Source organism: Primulina huaijiensis, chromosome 11, assembly GCF_012295235.1.
Source record: "Primulina huaijiensis isolate GDHJ02 chromosome 11, ASM1229523v2, whole genome shotgun sequence".
In the NCBI taxonomy this organism is placed as follows: domain Eukaryota; kingdom Viridiplantae; phylum Streptophyta; class Magnoliopsida; order Lamiales; family Gesneriaceae; genus Primulina; species Primulina huaijiensis.
In genome coordinates this window covers 23,849,468-23,869,182 of record NC_133316.1, presented here as the reverse complement: position 1 = coordinate 23,869,182, position 19,715 = coordinate 23,849,468, and the positions used below count along the sequence as shown (strand labels likewise).

The following is a 19,715-nucleotide window of genomic DNA, read 5'->3' as shown; positions in this document are numbered from 1 at the left end:
TCTTCTCCTTCTCGCAGTCTTCGTTGCATGCTTGATGGCTTCGATTTACTTCGAACCCTCCAAGGCATATTCAGTGGAGGGCAATCCGGTGAGCGTAGACCTCCACACGGTGAAGAAAGACGCAGAGTTTGCAGTGGAAGAGCATAACAAGAAAAAGAAGGCACACTTGAAATTGGAGAAGGTGGTGGATGCACATCTCATATACGGTACTAGTACTGTTGCTCATAAAACTCATTCCGCGGAATTGGTTCTTGTCATCGAAGCTAAAGATCATGGACGACGTGAACCGTGCAAGTACGTCGCGCTGGTGTGGTTGGATGGTTGGCCTGCTGCGAAGCACATGAAGTTGAAGCACTTCGAAAAGCTTAAGAAGTGACGAACGATGCATGGTTTAGTGATGACAGAGATTTAATGTGTGTGTACGTGACCTCAGTCAACTCAATAACTGTGAAGTTCGTGTGTAGTATCTCAGAAAAGTTATTGTGGAATTAAGGAATAAAACATGTAAATATCAACTGTTATTAAATAAAGGGATTTTGAAAATCTACCATTTAATTTCTGCTGAATTTTTTTAGATTTACGCTAAAAAAAAAATTGGCTTCAAAATATGTAGGTGCAACTGTTGCCGCGCATCAGGGACGGTGAGATTTGTTACTTGTCTATTTAATTATTAATCAAATTTGTTAATTATTACAATATCTATGATAGTATTTTTCTCCTTGATGATGATAATAATAATAATAATAATAATAAATTTATAATAATGTATTTACTTTTCGATAAAGAAATAACCAAATGTTCAAAATAATTTAATTTGTATGTCTGATAAATTTAAAAATTTAAGTCCCTTAATATTTTAATTGATTTTGGGCGAGGCCGGCTTAAAAAAATGAAATTTTTCTTTATTTTAAAGTAATTGTCAAGAGATATCGAAAATTTTACTTAGTATCAATCTTGTTGAATTTTCCAATATTAATCGGATTTTTCTAACGAGAATCAGTTTCTCTAACAAATTCAAATCCATTTTTCCGTAGAACCAAATCAGTCTCCCCATGCACTGTTTCCTACACGCGTCATATATTAACACACTTGCAATCATACATTCATTGCTACTATAAATTATCAACCATCGGAGCCATATATACCTCAAGAACTAGCTATTCCTACATTTCTACGGAGAAATTTCCTCCAAATAAATTAAATGGCGCTCAAAACCCACCTGTTTCGTCTCGTATTCTGCTCGATCCTGTTGGTTTCAGCTTTTCTCGAATTTTCTGCCGCCGGTAATGATATTGGTTACGGTTGGCGCATAATCGAAAACCCAAACGACCCGAAGCTGGTGCAGATTGTGAAATTTGCGGTGGCGGAGCACAACAAACAGGCTAATAAAAACCTGAAGCTCGTAAAGGTGTTAAAAGCAGAAAGTCAATTGGTTGAAGGTATGGAATACAGGTTTGTTATTTCGGCCAAGGAGGGTGGTGGCGGCGCAGCTGTAGCGCCGGACGAATACGTGGCGGTTGTTTGGGAAAAGGCTTGGGAAAATTTCAGGAAGCTCATTTCTTTTGAAAGACTTATGCATTGATGCTTTATGCATATATATATATATATAATATATATGTATGCAAAAAGAGTGATTTTTGGTTTGTACATAGAATAAAGTATTTGTGGACAATTGTTGAGATTACTTGGTATCGTTGCATGCATAGATTTTGATTAGTTTTTGGTGTTAATCGAAGAATGCTGAGCCATGCATGCATCGTACGTGGTTCAAAATTTTAGTCTCGCTTGATTTGAATATTAAATCAATGGTTACCAATACAAACACATATGTTGGATATAAATATGAAAAATTATATTATTGAAAATCTTTTGAGACAATAATATACTTTTGAAATTTTTTACATATAAAAATCTGCAATGTGTTGTTACCCTCGTATGTTCCAATAATTATATGTGTAGTACGGTGTGACTTGACGACTACTTACAAAATTGAAATCAATAATTTAGTTGAGTATAGATATTTTCAATACAAATTATTCATATATATATATATAATAAAAACTAACTTACAAATATTATTATTATTATTAATTATTGATTGATTTTTTTTATTATATGCTGGAGAGGAGGATCGAACCCGAAGAAAAAAGCCAATTAATATGACGGATGAGACATTGGGCTACAATAATCTTTGCATTATTGTTTTTGGGATGAGTAGACAGAGTACGGCTCGTGTATTGGACGCTTTAGCCTGAATAAAATTTTCTGTCTTCACCCTAAAATTTAAGAGAGGAAAGGGAAACCCACGAGTGGCAACAAACAAAACAATGCATGTGAAATGTAGAAATTCAATTAAAGTCGCATGGCCTCATCCATGCTCCCAGAGACATATTATTTAAAAATACAAATATAATATTGTTCAAGACTGTAAATATATAATATAATTGTCTGCATTATTTTGGGACTCGAGACTTGCTTATCTCAGACAACGAGAATACAAAAAACAACTAAATCTACCTAAATAAATTAAAAAAACTACTCACAATCAGCGGGACTCGAACATAAGACCAACAAATCTCAAATTCTCAATCTTAACAATTGGTTCAAAGAATTTATCTAAATTTAGAATTTTTTTAATAATCTCTTAGAATTTCAAGTAATTTATTATGCAAAATTAAAAACTTAGATTTTTATTTTATATATATTAGATTAGATTATTCTTGTTAAAGTAGTGTTCTAAAAAGCGCGCTTAAGTTTGAAGCTCGGCAAAACACCTCACTTTGGAGAAAGCGGAAAAAAGCTGTCAAACTGTAGTTTGACCTAATTAAGCATAATTAAGGTGTTTAATTAAGCGTGCTTACGCACAATTAATTGCATCTATTTTTTAATTTTTTTTTATTTTGAAGGTATGTCTTTTTATTTTAAAATAATAAATTAGGTTTATAATTTAGATGTTTATTTTTTAATTTTAGTTATGATTAAGTATGTCTGATAATGATTTGACAAATATTTAACATTTTTAATGTGATCTAGTTGCAAAAACAAATAAAGATTGTAATTTTGATATTTTTATGATTTTATTTATAAATATAAGAATTAATGCATTAGACTTAAATTTATCATATTTATGTATTATTTTATCTATTTATTGGTTTGAGATAATTACAATTATACTAAAGATAAAAAACGCTTTTTCACGCTTAAACCTGTGTTAATCTCGCTTAAGCTTGAAAAGCTTGGAGCTCGACATTCGCGCTTTGGGGTGCTTCACGCTTTTTAGAACCTTGTTTAAAGTGGGACTAATCGTGCCATTAATAAGTTTATTAACTAAAAATAAAAGAAAAATGATCGACAAAAACTTGTGTGAGACGGTCTCACGGATCGTATTTGTGAGACGGATCTCTTATTTGGGTTATCCATTAAAAAATATTACTTTTTATGCTAAGAATATTATTTTTTATTGTGAATATGAGTAGAGTTGACCGATCTCACATGTTAAGATCCGTGAGACGGTCTCAATTAAACCCACTAAAAATATCAGAGCTACACGCTGAATAGAGTCTTTACTGACAAGTTAATCCTCCATCCAACCGATTCTAATGTACTAGATCTTTCCTGGTGCATCCCTTGAATCGCGGCGAAATATCCCAGCAAAAATCACTGAATCTAGAATCCGAACTTCGAGGTTAGCGAATATCATGGAAAGTATCGTACTGAGTGGCTCTCAATCATTGAAGGAGAAGCGGGTGCTGGCAAAAGCGTAATTTGGACGTGTTTGTGCAGCGCAGGAAAACCGGGGGTGCGGGGGGGACCTCAGCACCGGGTGTCGAGGTCCGGAGGCTCCCATTGGCAGAGGTAACGGTAAGATGAAGAGTTTATTTAAGTCGAAGCCAAAGACTCCCGCCGATTTGGTGCGGCAGGCGCGAGATTTGCTCATCTCCGTCGATCTCGGTACCGCCGATGGTAAGGAGAGCAAGCGCGACGAGAAGGTTGTCCTTTCTCTTTCTTTTTTATTTATGTGGTTTTTGGATTCATCATCTGTCCGTTCATCTGTAATTAGTTTCATCACATTTGTGAAATAGCTCGCTTTTTCTCTTCGGATTCCTGGCTCATAATTAAATTTTTTTTATCTCTGCAGATGATGGAATTGAGCAAACTTCTACGGGATTTGAAGCAAGTCCTATATGGAAACAGTGAATCCGAGCCAGTGACTGAAGCTTGTGCACAATTGACCAGTGAGTTTTTTAGGGAAAACACTTTGCGCCTGCTAATCATCTGTCTTCCCAAGCTGAACTTAGAGGTAATTTTGAACTTTTTTTTTTATATAAATGCCATGTTTTATCGACATATCTCCTGTGAGTTTGATTTATTGTTGAAAATGACTGGTGTTCTGATTGTGCTGAATCTCAGATGATTATCTGGTATGACGATTCTCACGGTAATTGTGTTGATTAATCAGATTATTTTTTGTAGGCACGCAAAGATGCTACTCAGGTTGTTGCTAACTTACAGAGACAACAAGTTCAGTCGAGGTTGATTGCGTGTGATTATCTGGAAAAGAATTTAGATCTCATGGATATATTGATAAAAGGGTGAGGCGGATTTTCTTTAGGTCTCGGTGTGAAGCACTATCCTTCAGACTTCAATTGGAAAGTTGTGAAATATGATGAATTGAACAAGAGTATTATAGGGCAGTATAGAAATTAATGTTTATTACTTATTACATTTGAATGTTGATAATTATTAACTAATTTCTGAGTACCTTTCCGTAAACTTCAATGAGAGCAAGGACTTCTAATCTGGTAAAGTCCTCCATGTTCAGTTGTCACTAATAAAGTTTTTTGGTGAAATTTAGAGCATGACATAGTTGCTTATCAGGTATTTATATTTGAAAGCTTTTTTTTTATCTCTGACAAACTTTGCAGCTGATTGTGAAAATCAAATCGGGTCTTTGTATGTTTGATGTTGTGTTTTTACTGCCTTTTTTTTCATTTACTTGGTTGATGCCTCTTTTCCAATATTTTATTATTTTTATTCCTTGTTGACAGGGCACAGAAAAGAGGAGTTTTTTCTTCTTCTTTTATTTTTATAAAATCTGCCTTACCTTACTACTTTTACTAAAGATATTCTTTTACACCATTGATTGACTTTAATCTGCCGTTATTTTCTCAGTTATGACAATTCTGATCTGGCTTTGCATTATGGTGCAATGTTAAGGGAATGCATACGCCACCAAAGTGTTGCAAGGTGGGTGGATCTGTCTTCAATATTTCTGCCATGTTAGATATGTGGAAATCAAAACTTTAAACTATTGATCAAAGGAATATTCTTACATGTTGGATATGTTGGGGAATGTTTTACAATTTTCCAAGGATACAGTAGGGGCTATTTTGTAATTTCCAAGGATATGTTCGTGTCATTTTCCAAGTTTTGAAAAAAAATTTGTTGCAAATTTTAAAAGAAATGGGAAAATATAGTTTGGAGTTATTCATAAACGAAAATGCACTTTTTTATAATGTGTCATGCAATATTATTTGTTATTCTTGGATTGATTTCTATGATAAACTCAAATTTTGTTCAATTATATTAATTGATGCGCTCATGATACTTTTTCAGTATTAATATCAAATGCTTTTTTTTAATATATTTATTTATATATAATAGTTGTATCCTCACATATAGTATTAGTTTTTGAAAATTGCTGCATCCTATCTCAATGCGGTGTCAAATCCTTGTCCCATATCCTTGTGTCATAGTTGTATTTATTTACTGAGGCAATGTGGTCTTGCCATTTATGGGGAACTAAATGGCTACAGTTCTCTTCATTTTTTAGAAACTTCCTGGCTTTTGTTGGTAGATGAGAATAGATATGCCATTTAAATGATTTTTCTGTGTGGTATGTAAGTCATTTGTTTCTTATTGGCGTGTGGGTAAAATTTGAATCTGAATCACTGCTACTTTAAAATTTATATTTTACAAGTTGTAGGATACGCTGAAACATTAAAAGTCGTTTGATATGCTGGACCATTACAGGTATGTTTTGGAATCTGAGCACATGAAGAAATTTTTTGATTATATTCAACTGCCAAATTTTGATATTGCTTCAGATGCCGCTGCCACATTCAAGGTTAAGGCTTTTATTGAAATTTTAAATAATTGACTTCCTTTCTTTCTCATCACTGTGTTATGTGATCCCCTGCCCTGAAATTGGCTTCTAATTTTGTTGAGTTTGCAAATTTTTTGTCTGATGTGCATGTTTGAGTTTTGCTCTCTTCTAGGGACTCCTACTCTATGGGCTCTTGTGTGTTTATCCATGTTCAACGTCATAAGACCGTGTTTCTAAGTTTCTTATTAACTCATAACTATTAATCTCTGCTTAGTGAAACATCTTAACGGGAAATCGCTGTTGTTCAACTCTTGTTCTAAAGTTGAGGAAACTTTGTTTAAATAATTAGCATGTACTTATTAAGTTTTTGATTTGTTAATTTCCAAGTATTTTATCTCTGCTTGGTCTTTCTGCTTAATTGGGTTCTGTATCTGTTGAAACTCAATTGTATTTTAGCTTGATGTGTGAAAATACACTGTAAGTAGAAACTTTCGGTGTATCATTAGCCTGTAGTGTACTTGGACACAGCGCATGACGGCATATTGATCCTCTTTTCTTTGCAGGAACTCTTGACTAGGCACAAGTTAACAGTTGCTGAATTTCTTGCTAAAAATTATGACTGGGTAAGTGATGTACTCTGTGAACTGAACATGGTCGATAAGTGTATTGAAGAAAGTAATGTCTTCATTACGTGTTTGATTATGTCTGTGGCTACGTTCACAGAAAACTCATCTTCTTTCTGAAATGGCCATAGAAAATTCTTAATTTTTCTGATGGTAGAAATGTGTAAGTCGCACGAGTTATCATCAAGTTACTGTATTTTGGCGCTGCAAATTAATCAAATTGTTTCCCTTGTGAGCTCCACTTTTTAATCTGCTGGCTTTTTCCGTCAGTAGTTCTTTGCAGAGTATAATAAAAAGCTGCTTGAATCTTCCAACTATATCACTAGAAGGCAAGCAATCAAGGTATTGCCGAATTTATTCTCTATTTTATGTTGAATATCGTTGGACCACTCTGATATGCACACATCCTGCTAACACCCCTTCCTTAAAAGGACAAAAATGGAACAATAGTCAATATTGCGTACTCAAGTTTGCCTGTGGCGTCCTGTTGAACTGTGATCTTTGTGATGTCCTCTTTCAGCTGTTGGGAGATATCCTACTGGATCGTTCAAATTCTGCTGTCATGACTAAATATGTTTGTTCGCGAGACAACCTGAGGATTCTCATGATTCTTCTTAGAGTATGAATTCTGTTATTTCTCGAGATATTCACGCCCTTATGTATTGAGTGAAACTATTTGTGGAATTGAGGAAGAAATGGCATTAACATAGGCAGACAAATGGTTAGATGAACAATAAATTGTATCAAGGTTATGTTTGAATTGACTCCTTTGAAATTAAGAAATACTTAATGTTAAATCCATTTTAATTGTTTGGAAACTTTTGAATGATAATGGAACATTTCAAATTATTCCCATCTTAATTTAGGTTTTGCATGAATAACTATGATGGCTTTCAAATACCTACAAATACACCCAAAAATCGTGGTTTTGAAATCCAATTTTAAAATATTTCCCAGACCAAATGTGTAGTCCAAAATCACGTCCTTTCATTTAAATACAAACTTACACCAGATAAAAATAAACTCATGACTCGATATACAACCTCTTCAAGAAAGTGCACAGCACAATAACCTATGCTCGTACCTAAAAAAGTCATTAAAAAAAGAAGAGGGATTCTCTGCAAGCATCTGGTATTTATTATCATTTAGTTAACAGATAGTGAGAACATTTCCTTTCTTGATGGTTGTCGTGTCTGATATTAGCGGTGATTTCTTTCCTTCTGCCAGGAGTCAAGCAAGAGCATTCAGATTGAAGCATTCCACGTTTTCAAGGTATCCTAAGCTTGGAGCCGAGTAGGTTACTAACTTTGCCCACTTGAATGTTTCATTTTTTTACTGAGCTTATATATGTTGCAGTTATTCGTAGCAAATCAGAACAAACCCCCAGATATTGTCAATATCCTTGTGACAAATAGAAGCAAGCTTCTACGCCTCTTGGCTGATTTTAAAACTGAGAAAGGTGAGGAAAGATCATGTAGACATATCAAATCTTTTAATCTGGGTCCAACAGTTCTTAAATAATGGTTAGTTTTTGGTGCAGAGGATGAACAGTTTGAGGGTGATAAAGCACAAGTAGTTAAAGAAATTGCTGCACTCGATCCCAAATAACGGCCATGAATTTAGCTCCACCTGGCCGTATCATCTTTTATTGCTCGAAGACTGATATGTTGTATGAGTAAATCCAAGTTTCTGATACTCTTCTATGTATAATTGTTGGTTATTAGTTCTTCGTCCTAGTATTGTGAAAATTCATGTGAAAACCCCATGGTACTTAAGATTTGGATAATACTTATGTATATTTCGTAGTTGTCATTATTTGCTTCTGAAATATTTTGTAGTTGCCATTATAGCTTATGTATATAATATCGTTTGAGGATGATTTGACCCTAGGTGTACTCGCGGCTACTTCAGAGCATAACGTCGAGCTTTACATGACATTTTTAAAAAAAAATCTAAACTAAATATTGGCACGTCTTTGTTTATTATTTTTATTTCATGCAAGAGTTATAGTTACAGGTCAGTCATCTATTTTCCAGCTTAAATAGAATCTTGATTAGCATATTCCTTTATTTGTACTCATAAAGTGATTTGAAGATCATTTATCTTGAAGCATATTCCGCTATTTCCCAAATGTGCGAGAAACAAAATATTCTATAAGCTGTAAACTGGCCGGAAGGTAAAATTGCAGACCCCAACAACCGTTCCAACTGATTGAACTGATTCTGTTAAAAAAATGATTTTTTGATTACGTTGAGTTGCATGCTGAGCCAAGAAAAAGGGAATCATTTTATCCCGTAAACCAACGGTGTTTCTGAAAGTAACGATTTTTTTTTTTCTGTCAAGGGACCTTAAGTTGAATATTATTTATGCCTCAAAACAATATCTATAAATAATTGGCATCTATTTGTTTCTCTGTTCGTTCATGCTCAACGTGAAGGGAAATTCTTCCAACCGTCAAACAAGCGCAACAAGATCGTTCTTTTCTCCTAATCTCATCGCCCCTTTTTCAAGAAACGCGTTAATGGCTGCCAAAGGTAGGTTCTTATCAGTCTTTCTTCTTTGAATTCTTGCATAAGTTGCGCGATACTACAAGTTGTGTCATTGGAGTTTAGTCGTTTCTTGATGGGAATCCTGGACATTTCAGGTTCAATGGAGGAATTATTGTCTGCAGCGGTGGATGCAGCTAAAAATGCAGGAGAGGTTGCGTTTATCCCGAGTCCTTTTTACTAAAATTTTTATTCGTGATTTCTTGCTGCATTGTTTGATAAGTTTCTGGCAACATTCTTCACAATTTTGGATTTATTATTCATCTTATTCAGTGAATTCTTTGGGTTGTAGATCATTCGCTTTGGATTTCATGAGACAAAGCATGTGGAGCACAAAGGCGTGGTAAAGTCACGTCTCCTTGTGAATTTATCAATTTCAAAAAGTGGAAGCAATCTTTTCCTTTTTCTTCATATTGCTTCATGAGTACATGGGAATCTCCGATTCCATTATTTTATATGAAAATCGTACAATTAGAACAGAGATTCAGAAAGTACACAATTTAAGGAAAGTTATCTTCCATGTGAGCAATGTTATTTTATATATCTGAATATGCTTTGAGAATGATAAAGTTAATGATTTTGTACTAAAATATGGCGACCCTCTGTCATGATATGCTATTTCGATATGTGATAATGATGAAGTTTCTGAATTAGTTTCGATTATCTATGTGACTCTTTACAGGTGGATTTGGTAACAGAGACTGATAAGAAATGTGAAGAAGTCATTTTCGATTATCTGAGATCAAAATATCCTGGCCATAAGGTCAGAGCGGTAGTTTCTGCAGTGTTTAGAGTATTAGATTTTTAATATTTTATCAATGCTAGTGTGCCACAATATTTTTAGAGTTTGATGCTTCTTTAATCATGACCCATGTCTGATGCCGATATTTCTTTGTCTAGTTCATCGGGGAAGAAACTACTGCTGCTTGTGGAATTACAGAATTAACTGACGAACCAACTTGGATTGTTGATCCTCTGGATGGAACTACTAATTTTGTGCATGGGCAAGAATCTATTAATCATTTATTCATAAAGAACTATGTTTCACATTATCTAAAATGAGATTATACGTTGAAAGATGTGATTTATTGCAGGTTTCCATTTGTTTGTGTATCTATCGGATTCACAATCGGGCGTATTCCAACCGTTGGTGTGATATACAATCCCATCATGGATGAGGTAAATTTCACCTTCTAAATATGATGTGCTTTTAAGTTTAACTTCCCTTGCGCATGGTACTGTTCCAACCAATGGCAGTCGATAGTTTCTGCGACCTTGTCATCGTCTGTTAAATGTGTGATTAGCAATTAAGATCACTTGCTGCACATTATACTTCTGTTCGATATTAGAGTTTTATAGATTAGACATGGTCTACTTTTGTAGTTGTGTAGCTAATACATATTGAATATCATAATGCAGCTTTTTACTGCCATTCGCGGAAAAGGCGCGTTTCTCAATGGAAATCCCATCACTGGTAAGTTGCTTCTTTTAACTCCACATTTGGGTAATGGTTTACTGAGGTCACCGTAACCAAATTTGTAATATGCAGCGTCTACTCAAACTGAACTTGTAAAGTCCCTTCTAGCCACTGAGGTACACTTCTAAACTCAGTCTGAACAATGGGTTCGTTTCGAGTGCATATTTCTTCTACTGACAAAACATGGATAGGATAGTCCACCTAGCTCCAGTTACCTTTACTCGCTGAGTTAATTTTTTTTTAATTCTGCTGAAAGAGCAGGCGGGTACAAAGCGTGACAAGTCTACTCTCGATGCCTCTACTAATAGGATCAATAGCTTACTCTTCAAGGTTGATAAATCAATGATGGTCTCAAAATATTGATTTTCAGCATTTTCTTTTATTTTAAATAATGTTGGTAAAATGTATTTGTTCTCGCTCGATCAGGTTAGATCCCTCCGGATGAGTGGTTCTTGTGCATTAAATCTCTGCGGAGTAGCATGTGGAAGACTTGATATGTTCTATGAAGTTGGATTTGGTGGACCTTGGTGAGTTTCAAATATGTTATAGGATTATGATGTCATAAATTACTGAATCCTGAGCCATCTGTTCAGGGATGTAGCTGCTGGTGCTGTTATTGTAACTGAAGCTGGAGGACTTGTATTTGATCCGTAATTAACAACTCCTTAAATCTTACTGGAATAATATGCCAACTTTCAAAACACCCCCCCCCCCCCCCCCCAACACCAAAACAACTGTTTGAATCATAAATTCTTCTATTTCGTTCAACAGCTCTGGTAAGGAATTTGATCTCACATCTCAGCGAGTAGCAGCTTCAAATTCTCTGCTAAAGAATGCGTTTGTTGAGGCATTGCAACACGAGGAGTGAGGGAACCACTGACGAGAAACAGAGAAACTCCTAACCAGTATTCATTCTTACAGACAGATGTAAACTACAACTTACTGTCAATGGATTTTTACATGTGTGATGCTGTGACCTTCAAAATAACTCAATAATATCGTTTTGAAGTCAGTCACCTTTCTTAGCTTCAGTAGCCATACTTCTTATGAAAATAAGCAGAATTTTGTGTTGATGTCTAGGTAAATTGAGAAGTTCAACTCCTTGGGTCCGGTACTAAATGTTCAAGAAGGAACTGGAAAAATTTATGAAAAATCGGATATGATTCGTAAGTAACAAGAAAGAACGAGATATATGCACAATCCTACCAAAATCTAGATAAATACTGGAAAAATACATAGGCACAGCAACATAAAAACATGGAATGCTGGGACAAAACTAGTGGCAAAATCGAAACATCTACATATCGAGTTTATAGCTGGTTTTATACTGTATCATGTTCCCTTGGTCCATATCCATTGTATCCATTTGTTCCATTGACCACATTTGGCGTCTTTTTCGATCTGCTGCTCGTCTTCCTTTTTAGAACTACATACCATGTGTAAACTTCCAAGATTGCAGCAACGAAAGCCAGGCCAATAAGGAATCCAATGTATCCCCTCTTCCATTTTTCAGCTGGATTTAAAATATCAAAACCTTTGAAGATGTTGACAATGCTGAGAACTATGACAGAGTATCCGATCAGGTGGTGGTATACATTCCAGAAAACTCTGAATTTATGATCCTTTTTCGGCCTTAGAAGCAATGCGAACACCTGTAGCACATGGATACCTCAGAGTATGATTGCCGTATATAAATTATAAAGTAAAGTTGGAAACTCCTGATGTAGAAAAATGGATCATACCTGGAGCGTTCCAAGACAAAAGAGGACAATGCCAATAATCCTATGGGAACTATATTGGACTCCAGGAGATTGGCTTCCTAGTCTAAGACCAGTTGCCCAGCCGGCAACTCCAATGATGTAGGCCGATGTTTGGCAAGTTGCATGAAGGTAAAACCATGCTGGATCGGCTGTAGGAAACACTTTTAGGTACCTTGCGATTACAGCACCAACGGGTAGCATGATCCCCCAACTTACAGCGTTCAACACTCCATGAATCTGAATGTATTTCATAAACTTAGTAAGAAGCTGTACATATTTTTGTTAGATATATTGAGGAAAAAACTCCTGAACGAAAAGATCTCACTCAAACTTAAAGTTACCAAATTTTGCAGTTAAATATATCAATAAAATAAGTTGAGAAGGTTAATTTTTTGCCAAAGGCTTTGTGACAATCTTGGCCCGGGGTATTATGCAGTGTAATATTTAAACATGTTAGTAGTTGTTGATGATTGATGAATACGCAGATTCTTAAATGTAGAAACAGAAAAATACATGATAACAAACAGGTATAAATTCATATGATCCAGAGATCGGAGTCCAAAGAACAGGGGGAGAAAATGATATCTGGATATCAATTGATATTGGTAAAAGAAAAATTAAGCCATAAATAAATGGCAATGAAGATATTTTCGCTGTCAGTTCGAGTAAGGATTAACAAACTTACATTCCTTTTCTTGGTTTTCGAGTTCATGGCTCCTCCTGATGTTCCCGACTCCCCAGAAAGAAGGTTCAGTGTCCCCATGGACTGAACATTAGGACCAGAAGTACTATGCACAGAAGGAGAAGCTCCTGAAACCGGGCCTTCCTGCCACACCTGATTCACTGTAGAGCTGAGATTACCAAGATTCAGTGTTGCGAAAATGATGATTTCGTTATTCGCATAATTTGCTGTTAGATCAGACACTTGAAAACTTAAATCCCCTGGCTGCAACCCGGTTTGGTAACTAGTGACAGGTGCTGTGTAAGCCCTCATGGTTCCATCAGAGTTCTGGAAAGCCACAAGTGCCTGCGCGCCAACCATGCCTTGACCGCTTGGATTAATGGCCCAGGCCACCCATCTTGAGGGTGAGACGCCAGTATGCCGATACGCGATTTTAGCAGTTTTAGTAGATTGATCAAAGTCCCAGTGAAGAAACGAGTTCAAGTATGGGAGATCATTGCAGGATCTGAAAATTTGGTTACTCGAAAAGCTGTATTCTGCACATGACTGAGCAGAAGATGATGATACACAAAGGGAAAACAGTACACAAACGATTAAAACAGGGTTCAAGAATTTGCCCATCTGAGCTGATAGCCTGAATATGAGGCAACGGTGGAAATGAAATGAAATGAAAACTATGAGGGGAATGAGAAAAGGGACAGAAAGGGTGTTATTATATGCTGAATGCTGAAATTGTGGGGCATGAGTAGTTACAGTTTGGTAAAAGAAGGTTGTGTGTGGAAGGAAAAAATTCCAACTTTCTCTGAAAAAGATACGACACTTGGCAAATTACTAATCCAGGATATCTTTTCCTTTTAGTTTCAACAACCTTCTATTTTCATACCAGTGCATGCCCAACTTCAACTGCAATTGCAATCTATTTCAGTTCCTAATTTCATTGGAGATTGGCATGCAAGTCATATGATCATTATTAGTTGTCAATTCTCTTTTTAACATCTTTTAGACCTTTGGTGTGTAATATATTATAATCCAATGTGAAAGTCGAAACATATTTTCTGACTTTGAATGGTATGAACATGATAAAAGACATGCCCACGCGTCCCTAGCTTTTGCTGAAAAAGGTATTTTACTTCAAGATACAGCAACTTAAAGCACATAATTTCGTGGCAACAGTTTCAAATTAAATACAACACCAAGCCCTTTCCCTAATGTCATAAAACTAAACTATCCATTGAGAAACAAATTAAATGGTTATTTAGTCGTCGATCCGCAGAATCATTAGTAAATCATTTTAAATTTACAGATGTTCCATTAAAAGCAGTGAAAACACAACCACTTCATGCTTATTGATCCCGATTCCAAAGGGCATGAAGACAAGTATCAAGATTTGATGATAAGGTGGATTAGGTGTACATAATACAGAAGATGATGGAAGTGGAACCCATTATTTATTAATTTGTTAGACCAAATCCAACCTCAACCGGTGCCACCTTCATACACCACGTACAGCTTCAGATGCGAATCAAAAATTATATCTTTTTTTTAAAAAAAAGAAAAATTCAATTAAATTATCTTTCTTGTAAAATTTTTTTGACTCGTGTTGATGCATAATACTATTGACTTATTATGTGGTTTAAAATCAGCAAACAACTCAGCTGGATTTCAGCACTGGCTGATGTAAATTGCTTTTGTTTAATGATATAATTAATAATTAACATGCATTTGACTTTCTGGTGATCCACTTTTTCCTTGTATTATTGCCGTGTGAATGCTTTTCTATGATGAATCTGATATTAAAATATTAAGTCTATTGTTGTGGTGCTGAATTAACTCCCATTTTATTTAAAATTATAGGATATTTTGGTGCTAATTTAATTTTTATATGACGTAAGTTCCCACTTTAACAAGTACTTTCTAGCGATTCTCTATTTTTATATAGCAATTGTTCGTATATTCACACGTAATTTGAGGTCCCGACTTGTGATTAATTTTTCCACGTTTGTCAAGAAAGTTAATTTGAGATATCTTGTATGGGCGGGCATTAATTAGTACTAAAGTCTGATTTTTTTAATTAAAAGAAAATGAAATGGTAAAAATGTTGTGACGTGAAGGAAACGTGATAATGACGTCAGCTATCAGACAAACATTTTTAAAAACAAAACCTTGGTTAAAAGGGACGTCATAACGCAATAATTTCTTTGCCAAGGTTGGTAAGATCGTGACTTTTTCCCAAGAAAACTAAGCACTTCGACCCATGCAAAGCTCTAGGTAGGATGAAGACCTCTCTAATATATGTCGTTTCTCAACTCTAAAAATGCATTTCTGTTTCTTTTTTCCTAAACTTAAATTTAGTTTTTATTAATGCATCATTTAGAAGTTTTTAAGAGTCGAGTCTTTCATTTTCTTCAATTACAATTTCTAAGTTACGTTGGTCCTGTTTCGTTATAAATTTAGTCACGTGAGATGAGATGATAGATACGTGCATTGGGTAAGCAATTAAGGATTGAGTTTTAAACAAGTAATTGAATTTGCAAACTACTTGATTATAAGCCCGACTAAACTGCAAGAATGGGGAGAAACTTTCGTGGATACACACTCATGCATACCTCACTTTCTTGAATAATTTGTTGAGATATCTCTAATCTCTTGACCCGAAATTCTATGATCTCGTGGGGACATTTTGTTTTTTTCTTCCCAATTTCGTATTTGATGACGCTGGTCTTTATTTTTCCTATATATATATATATACGTATATATATATATATGTATATATATATATATGTATATTGACTTACGTACGATGGTTTCTTGCCATCTTTATCATAATGTGAGAGTAAACAATAATAACAAATGCCATTTTTATTCAAACTAATCGTCCTGAAAATACGTTGTATATGCGTAAAGTTAAACTTAATTTTTTTTTTCTAATATTACAACAATGTCATTCTCTAAATTTTGTTTATAAATAAAGAGTATGTCTCTTGTGAGATAGTCTCACGAATCTTTATCTGTGAGACAGATAAACCCTACCGATATTTGCAATAAAAAGCAATACTCTTAGCATAAAAAATAATAATTTTTCATGGATAACCCAAATAAGATATCTATCTCACAAAATACGACCCGTGAGACCATCTCACACAAGTTTTTGTCATAAATAAAATGGAGGATATTTAAGTCCACTCATTAAATGATCAAAGTGGTCTTTGTAAGGATTCATGCTTTTTCCAATAGACACAAAAAATATGGATATAGATCATGAGATGAACCTTTTTTTATTTTCTAAAATACATTTTTTTTAATTGTGAGAGCAGTTTATTAAAATTGAATTCTGAATCCAAAATTTTATCTTAAATTTGAGATATTAATGTCGGACGAGCATGAGAACAAAAATATCCAAATTAGTTATCCACAAATAATATAATGGGCCATAATATCGTAGAAAGTGTGGCCAGTTAAAACAAATATAGGCCCGTTTCATCGGCCCAGCCATTTAATTCCATTGTCTTCACTTTCATTCATGTCTCCCTCTTGCCATTTACAATTCAATTGATCCCTCGTTTCTCGCAGAGAGTCTGTTGAAATTTTATTTGATCTGCTGCTGAGACGCTTCTGATTTGATCGTGATTATGTATATTTGATCGGGCGAAGTTTCTGCATGTGCATGTTTCAATACGTGTGTATGTTTCCTCCTCTTCTCTTTATTCTAATTTTCAAATGTGTCACCATTTGTTGCAGTCATATAAATGACCTCTCCTGATTTTGGAAAACATTAAAATCCGGTTTTCTCGGGTATTTCATTATGTTGTTTATGTTTATGTTGGCTTTTACGTCAAATTTCCCAGATGGCTGATTTCTTTTTGTCTGGAATCATTATGCATGTGATTTTTGTTGTGACGTATGGAATAAAAGGTTTTGAGTTTGAAGCTGGATGTGGGCTATGGTAGCCAAGGTGGGGAAGAGCATTGGTATGAGGAACAGTTGCAGACATAATTATTTACTAGCAATCAAAGCATACATATGGAGTGTGCCCACGCATTAGTGATTTATCTTATCTTCTTTTTTTGTGATAGATATTGGTTTTCATGTATTTCAGATAATAGCATTATTTAAGTGAAAGAAATATAACAGGAAATCGGCATGAAGCAACTAAAACATGAATGATATAATTATTATAATGGGTATTTAGAAAATTGAAAAAAATCATAGGATAAGAGACCCTTTATGTCCTTCTCTACCAGTATATGTTAGAGTCTAGAGACTTGATAAAATTTTAGTTTACGCTTTTTTAGATTTAGCATCTTGGAACAATTACAAAACTTTCCTCTGAGATATTGATTGTCATAGATGGACATGATTTATTTAATACAAAAGCTTTCACTAGATTATTGTGGTATTATTGGTTTCTGATGCTTGCTTGCTACTGCAGGTGCCTTTAGCTTTCAGCTTTTCTGATGGGCCAGATTGGAATCTGAAGCAGATCTTGTTTATTTTCTACTTTGCTGGCGGGAGAGATGCTATTTTGGGGTGGCATGCAACTGTATCATCTTTGTCTTTATTGGCGAACTGTTTTCTTGGATTCTTTTCTTCTTGTTTGTGTGTAATCTGAGTGCTTCCTTTTTTCTTATGCCTTAACTGCCTAACAAGCTTCCTCCATGGGTCTTTATCATTACACATCTTATTCTCCCTTGTCACTTGTCATCTTGAGCTGAGTATAGTTTGATATTATTTGGTTTAAATCATCTACGAAAATCCTGAGTTTTCTGTGTTGTAGACACCAGCAAAATATGGTTTTGTATCCACAAATTTAAAAGGGTGAAAGATGGCCTTTTATACCGAGGAGGAGCAAACGGACGATTACCTTTTCAAGATTGTTTTGCTCGGTGATTCAGCTGTTGGTAAATCAAATTTGCTCTCCAGATTTGCCAGAGATGAGTTTTACCCAAATTCAAAATCTACCATAGGGGTAGAATTTCAGACTCAGAAGATGGTAATCAATGGGAAAGAAGTCAAAGCACAGATTTGGGACACAGCAGGCCAGGAGCGGTTTAGGGCTGTTACTTCTGCATATTATAGAGGTGCAGTTGGGGCACTTCTTGTCTATGACATCAGCCGACGCCAGACTTTTGAAAGCGTGGGAAGATGGCTTAATGAACTTCACAGTAAGCAATGTTTCTTATCGATGCTTCTTCTCTCTCTTGTTCACCTTTTATAATCTTGTAAAAGATACTTGGGAAAATGATTCACATCTGATATTGGAACTCATCTCACCGCTTCAGACCAGGAACGTCTACTTGAAATGAATTATGAATTCTACATAAGACCATGTTGTTTGCCTGTTTTCTATGTTATTTCTCTCTGCCATATAGTTGCTGTAAGAATTGACTATGTACAGCCAATTTGTCAAGATTCCGTCATGTTATACTCTTCAGGATTGAGTCAATGCTAATGAGAATGTCCTCAAAAATGTATTCTCATATACAGTCATTGTATTTTCCTGAGGTATTTGATTTGTTTACTTAAACAGCCCACTCGGACATGAATGTAGTTACAATATTGGTGGGCAACAAATCTGATCTTAAAGAAGGCCGCGAGGTCAAGATGGCTGAAGGGAAATCCTTGGCCGAGTCTCAGGGCCTGTTCTTCATAGAAACTTCTGCTCTGGATTCCTCCAACGTTGTTGCTGCCTTTCAGACAGTTGTGAAAGAGATTTACGATATCTTAAGTAGAAAAGCCATTCAATCTCAAGAACTTAAACATAAAGAAACTGGGAGGATTCCAGATGGGCAAACTGTTGTTCTAGAAGCCGAGGATAGTGATAAAATGGATGGACAGAGTGAGAAACGTTGGTGCTGTTCATCATGATTGATTTGTTCCATGAGGAATGTATTTCATTTTCTTCAACACAAACATCTGTACATCTAATTCTGTTTATTGTCACAGAACGTGACCTTGGCTGTAAATTATCAATAAATTTGAAGTGGCTTAATTTTTATTTTTTTTAGTGTTGAGAGTTTCTCTTTATAAATACATGTCAATTTTTCTAAAAAGATTGAAATCGAGTTAAATTTGCTTAATACAAAATTTTGTTGGAATATGCTTAAAATTTTGATTAATGTAACCAATTTAACTTAATTTTTCTTCAGAATTCGGAATTCCAAAACCAGTTATATTGATGATACTAAAATTTTACCTTGGGTTCGGTCTTGAAGGCGGATCTTCAAATCTTCACAGTTGAGTGGATCGGGTCAATACTCTGGGTTCTATGTAGACAAAAATAGGGTTAGGGAGGGCGCCACTGAATTTTCCAGTGTGATATTTCCAATGTTTAAGTCGGTCCGAAGAGCAAACTTAAGAGATATATATAATAATGTTAAGTGAGCAAGAGAATGTGAATGTTAATACTGTGACCAATATCTGATAGTTATAGAAGCAGGAGATGCTAGTTACTTTGTTGGAATAGGATTCCTATCGAGTAGAATCCTAACTGATATAGGAAATATTAGACAATAAGACTCCTT

At 35.0% G+C, this 19,715-nt stretch overlaps 5 protein-coding genes across 10 annotated transcripts; 4 read left to right on the top strand and 1 right to left on the bottom strand.

The window, feature by feature from the left end:
• Nucleotides 1–1,201: 1,201 nt before the first annotated feature.
• On the top strand, nt 1,202–1,582 carry LOC140988508 (cysteine proteinase inhibitor 1-like). The gene has a single exon (XM_073457510.1). It carries the CDS (start codon nt 1,202–1,204, stop codon nt 1,580–1,582), a length of 381 nt encoding a protein of 126 aa, XP_073313611.1.
• Nucleotides 1,583–3,536: 1,954 nt separating this feature from the next.
• Nucleotides 3,537–8,618, top strand: LOC140987976 (putative MO25-like protein At5g47540). Of its 3 annotated transcripts, none has more exons than XM_073456797.1 (12): nt 3,537–3,685; nt 3,789–3,989; nt 4,139–4,300; nt 4,474–4,592; nt 5,173–5,247; nt 6,034–6,127; nt 6,670–6,729; nt 7,003–7,071; nt 7,250–7,348; nt 7,957–8,001; nt 8,086–8,188; nt 8,270–8,618. In XM_073456797.1, exons 2-12 carry the CDS (start codon nt 3,867–3,869, stop codon nt 8,335–8,337), a joined length of 1,017 nt encoding a protein of 338 aa, XP_073312898.1. In that variant the 5' UTR covers nt 3,537–3,685; nt 3,789–3,866; the 3' UTR covers nt 8,338–8,618. The 3 variants fall into 3 exon arrangements, with proteins under 3 accessions (XP_073312898.1, XP_073312897.1, XP_073312899.1); XM_073456798.1 differs by having other exon boundaries at nt 3,541–3,685; nt 3,784–3,989; XM_073456796.1 differs by having other exon boundaries at nt 3,540–3,989.
• Nucleotides 8,619–8,756: 138 nt separating this feature from the next.
• On the top strand, nt 8,757–11,769 carry LOC140987979 (inositol-phosphate phosphatase-like). 2 transcript variants are annotated; one of them, XM_073456803.1, is made up of 13 exons: nt 8,757–8,905; nt 9,167–9,263; nt 9,374–9,429; nt 9,568–9,618; nt 9,958–10,038; nt 10,176–10,279; nt 10,370–10,454; nt 10,695–10,749; nt 10,825–10,868; nt 11,014–11,082; nt 11,179–11,279; nt 11,346–11,402; nt 11,524–11,769. In XM_073456803.1, the coding sequence occupies exons 2-13, from the start codon at nt 9,251–9,253 to the stop codon at nt 11,618–11,620; spliced, it is 813 nt and encodes a 270-aa protein (XP_073312904.1). In that variant the 5' UTR covers nt 8,757–8,905; nt 9,167–9,250; the 3' UTR covers nt 11,621–11,769. The 2 variants fall into 2 exon arrangements, with proteins under 2 accessions (XP_073312904.1, XP_073312903.1); XM_073456802.1 differs by lacking the exon at nt 8,757–8,905 and having other exon boundaries at nt 8,912–9,263.
• A 108-nt stretch (nt 11,770–11,877) lies between these two features.
• Nucleotides 11,878–14,140, bottom strand: LOC140987975 (cytochrome b561 and DOMON domain-containing protein At5g47530-like). Its single transcript, XM_073456795.1, has 3 exons — nt 13,198–14,140; nt 12,495–12,749; nt 11,878–12,404 (listed from the first exon to the last, which is right to left on the bottom strand). Exons 1-3 carry the CDS (start codon nt 13,813–13,815, stop codon nt 12,075–12,077), a joined length of 1,203 nt encoding a protein of 400 aa, XP_073312896.1. The 5' UTR covers nt 13,816–14,140; the 3' UTR covers nt 11,878–12,074.
• Nucleotides 14,141–16,709: 2,569 nt separating this feature from the next.
• On the top strand, nt 16,710–19,198 carry LOC140987984 (ras-related protein RABA5a-like). 3 transcript variants are annotated; one of them, XM_073456809.1, is made up of 4 exons: nt 16,714–16,874; nt 17,624–17,734; nt 17,969–18,356; nt 18,722–19,198. In XM_073456809.1, the coding sequence occupies exons 3-4, from the start codon at nt 18,017–18,019 to the stop codon at nt 19,057–19,059; spliced, it is 678 nt and encodes a 225-aa protein (XP_073312910.1). In that variant the 5' UTR covers nt 16,714–16,874; nt 17,624–17,734; nt 17,969–18,016; the 3' UTR covers nt 19,060–19,198. The 3 variants fall into 3 exon arrangements, with proteins under 3 accessions (XP_073312912.1, XP_073312910.1, XP_073312911.1); XM_073456811.1 differs by having other exon boundaries at nt 16,710–16,874; nt 17,624–18,356; nt 18,743–19,198; XM_073456810.1 differs by having other exon boundaries at nt 16,720–16,872; nt 17,624–18,356.
• The last annotated feature ends 517 nt before the right edge of the window (nt 19,199–19,715 follow it).

Excerpts from the sequence above, each read along its gene's own strand:
- LOC140987976 (XM_073456797.1), top strand. The coding sequence starts at position 3,867 with ATGAAGAGTTTATTTAAGTCGAAGCCAAAGACTCCCGCCGATTTGGTG. Across the intron at positions 6,128-6,669 it reads ATGCCGCTGCCACATTCAAG|GAACTCTTGACTAGGCACAA; the intron begins GTTAAGGCTTTT and ends TTTTCTTTGCAG. Across the intron at positions 7,072-7,249 it reads CTAGAAGGCAAGCAATCAAG|CTGTTGGGAGATATCCTACT; the intron begins GTATTGCCGAAT and ends GTCCTCTTTCAG.
- LOC140987984 (XM_073456809.1), top strand. The coding sequence starts at position 18,017 with ATGGCCTTTTATACCGAGGAGGAGCAAACGGACGATTACCTTTTCAAG. Across the intron at positions 18,357-18,721 it reads ATGGCTTAATGAACTTCACA|CCCACTCGGACATGAATGTA; the intron begins GTAAGCAATGTT and ends TTACTTAAACAG.
- LOC140987975 (XM_073456795.1), bottom strand. The coding sequence starts at position 13,815 with ATGGGCAAATTCTTGAACCCTGTTTTAATCGTTTGTGTACTGTTTTCC. Across the intron at positions 12,750-13,197 it reads CGAAAACCAAGAAAAGGAAT|ATTCATGGAGTGTTGAACGC; the intron begins GTAAGTTTGTTA and ends AAATACATTCAG. Across the intron at positions 12,405-12,494 it reads TTTGTCTTGGAACGCTCCAG|GTGTTCGCATTGCTTCTAAG; the intron begins GTATGATCCATT and ends CATGTGCTACAG.
- LOC140988508 (XM_073457510.1), top strand. The coding sequence starts at position 1,202 with ATGGCGCTCAAAACCCACCTGTTTCGTCTCGTATTCTGCTCGATCCTG.
- LOC140987979 (XM_073456802.1), top strand. The coding sequence starts at position 9,152 with ATGCTCAACGTGAAGGGAAATTCTTCCAACCGTCAAACAAGCGCAACA. Across the intron at positions 11,083-11,178 it reads TCAATAGCTTACTCTTCAAG|GTTAGATCCCTCCGGATGAG; the intron begins GTTGATAAATCA and ends TCGCTCGATCAG. Across the intron at positions 11,403-11,523 it reads GGAGGACTTGTATTTGATCC|CTCTGGTAAGGAATTTGATC; the intron begins GTAATTAACAAC and ends TTCGTTCAACAG.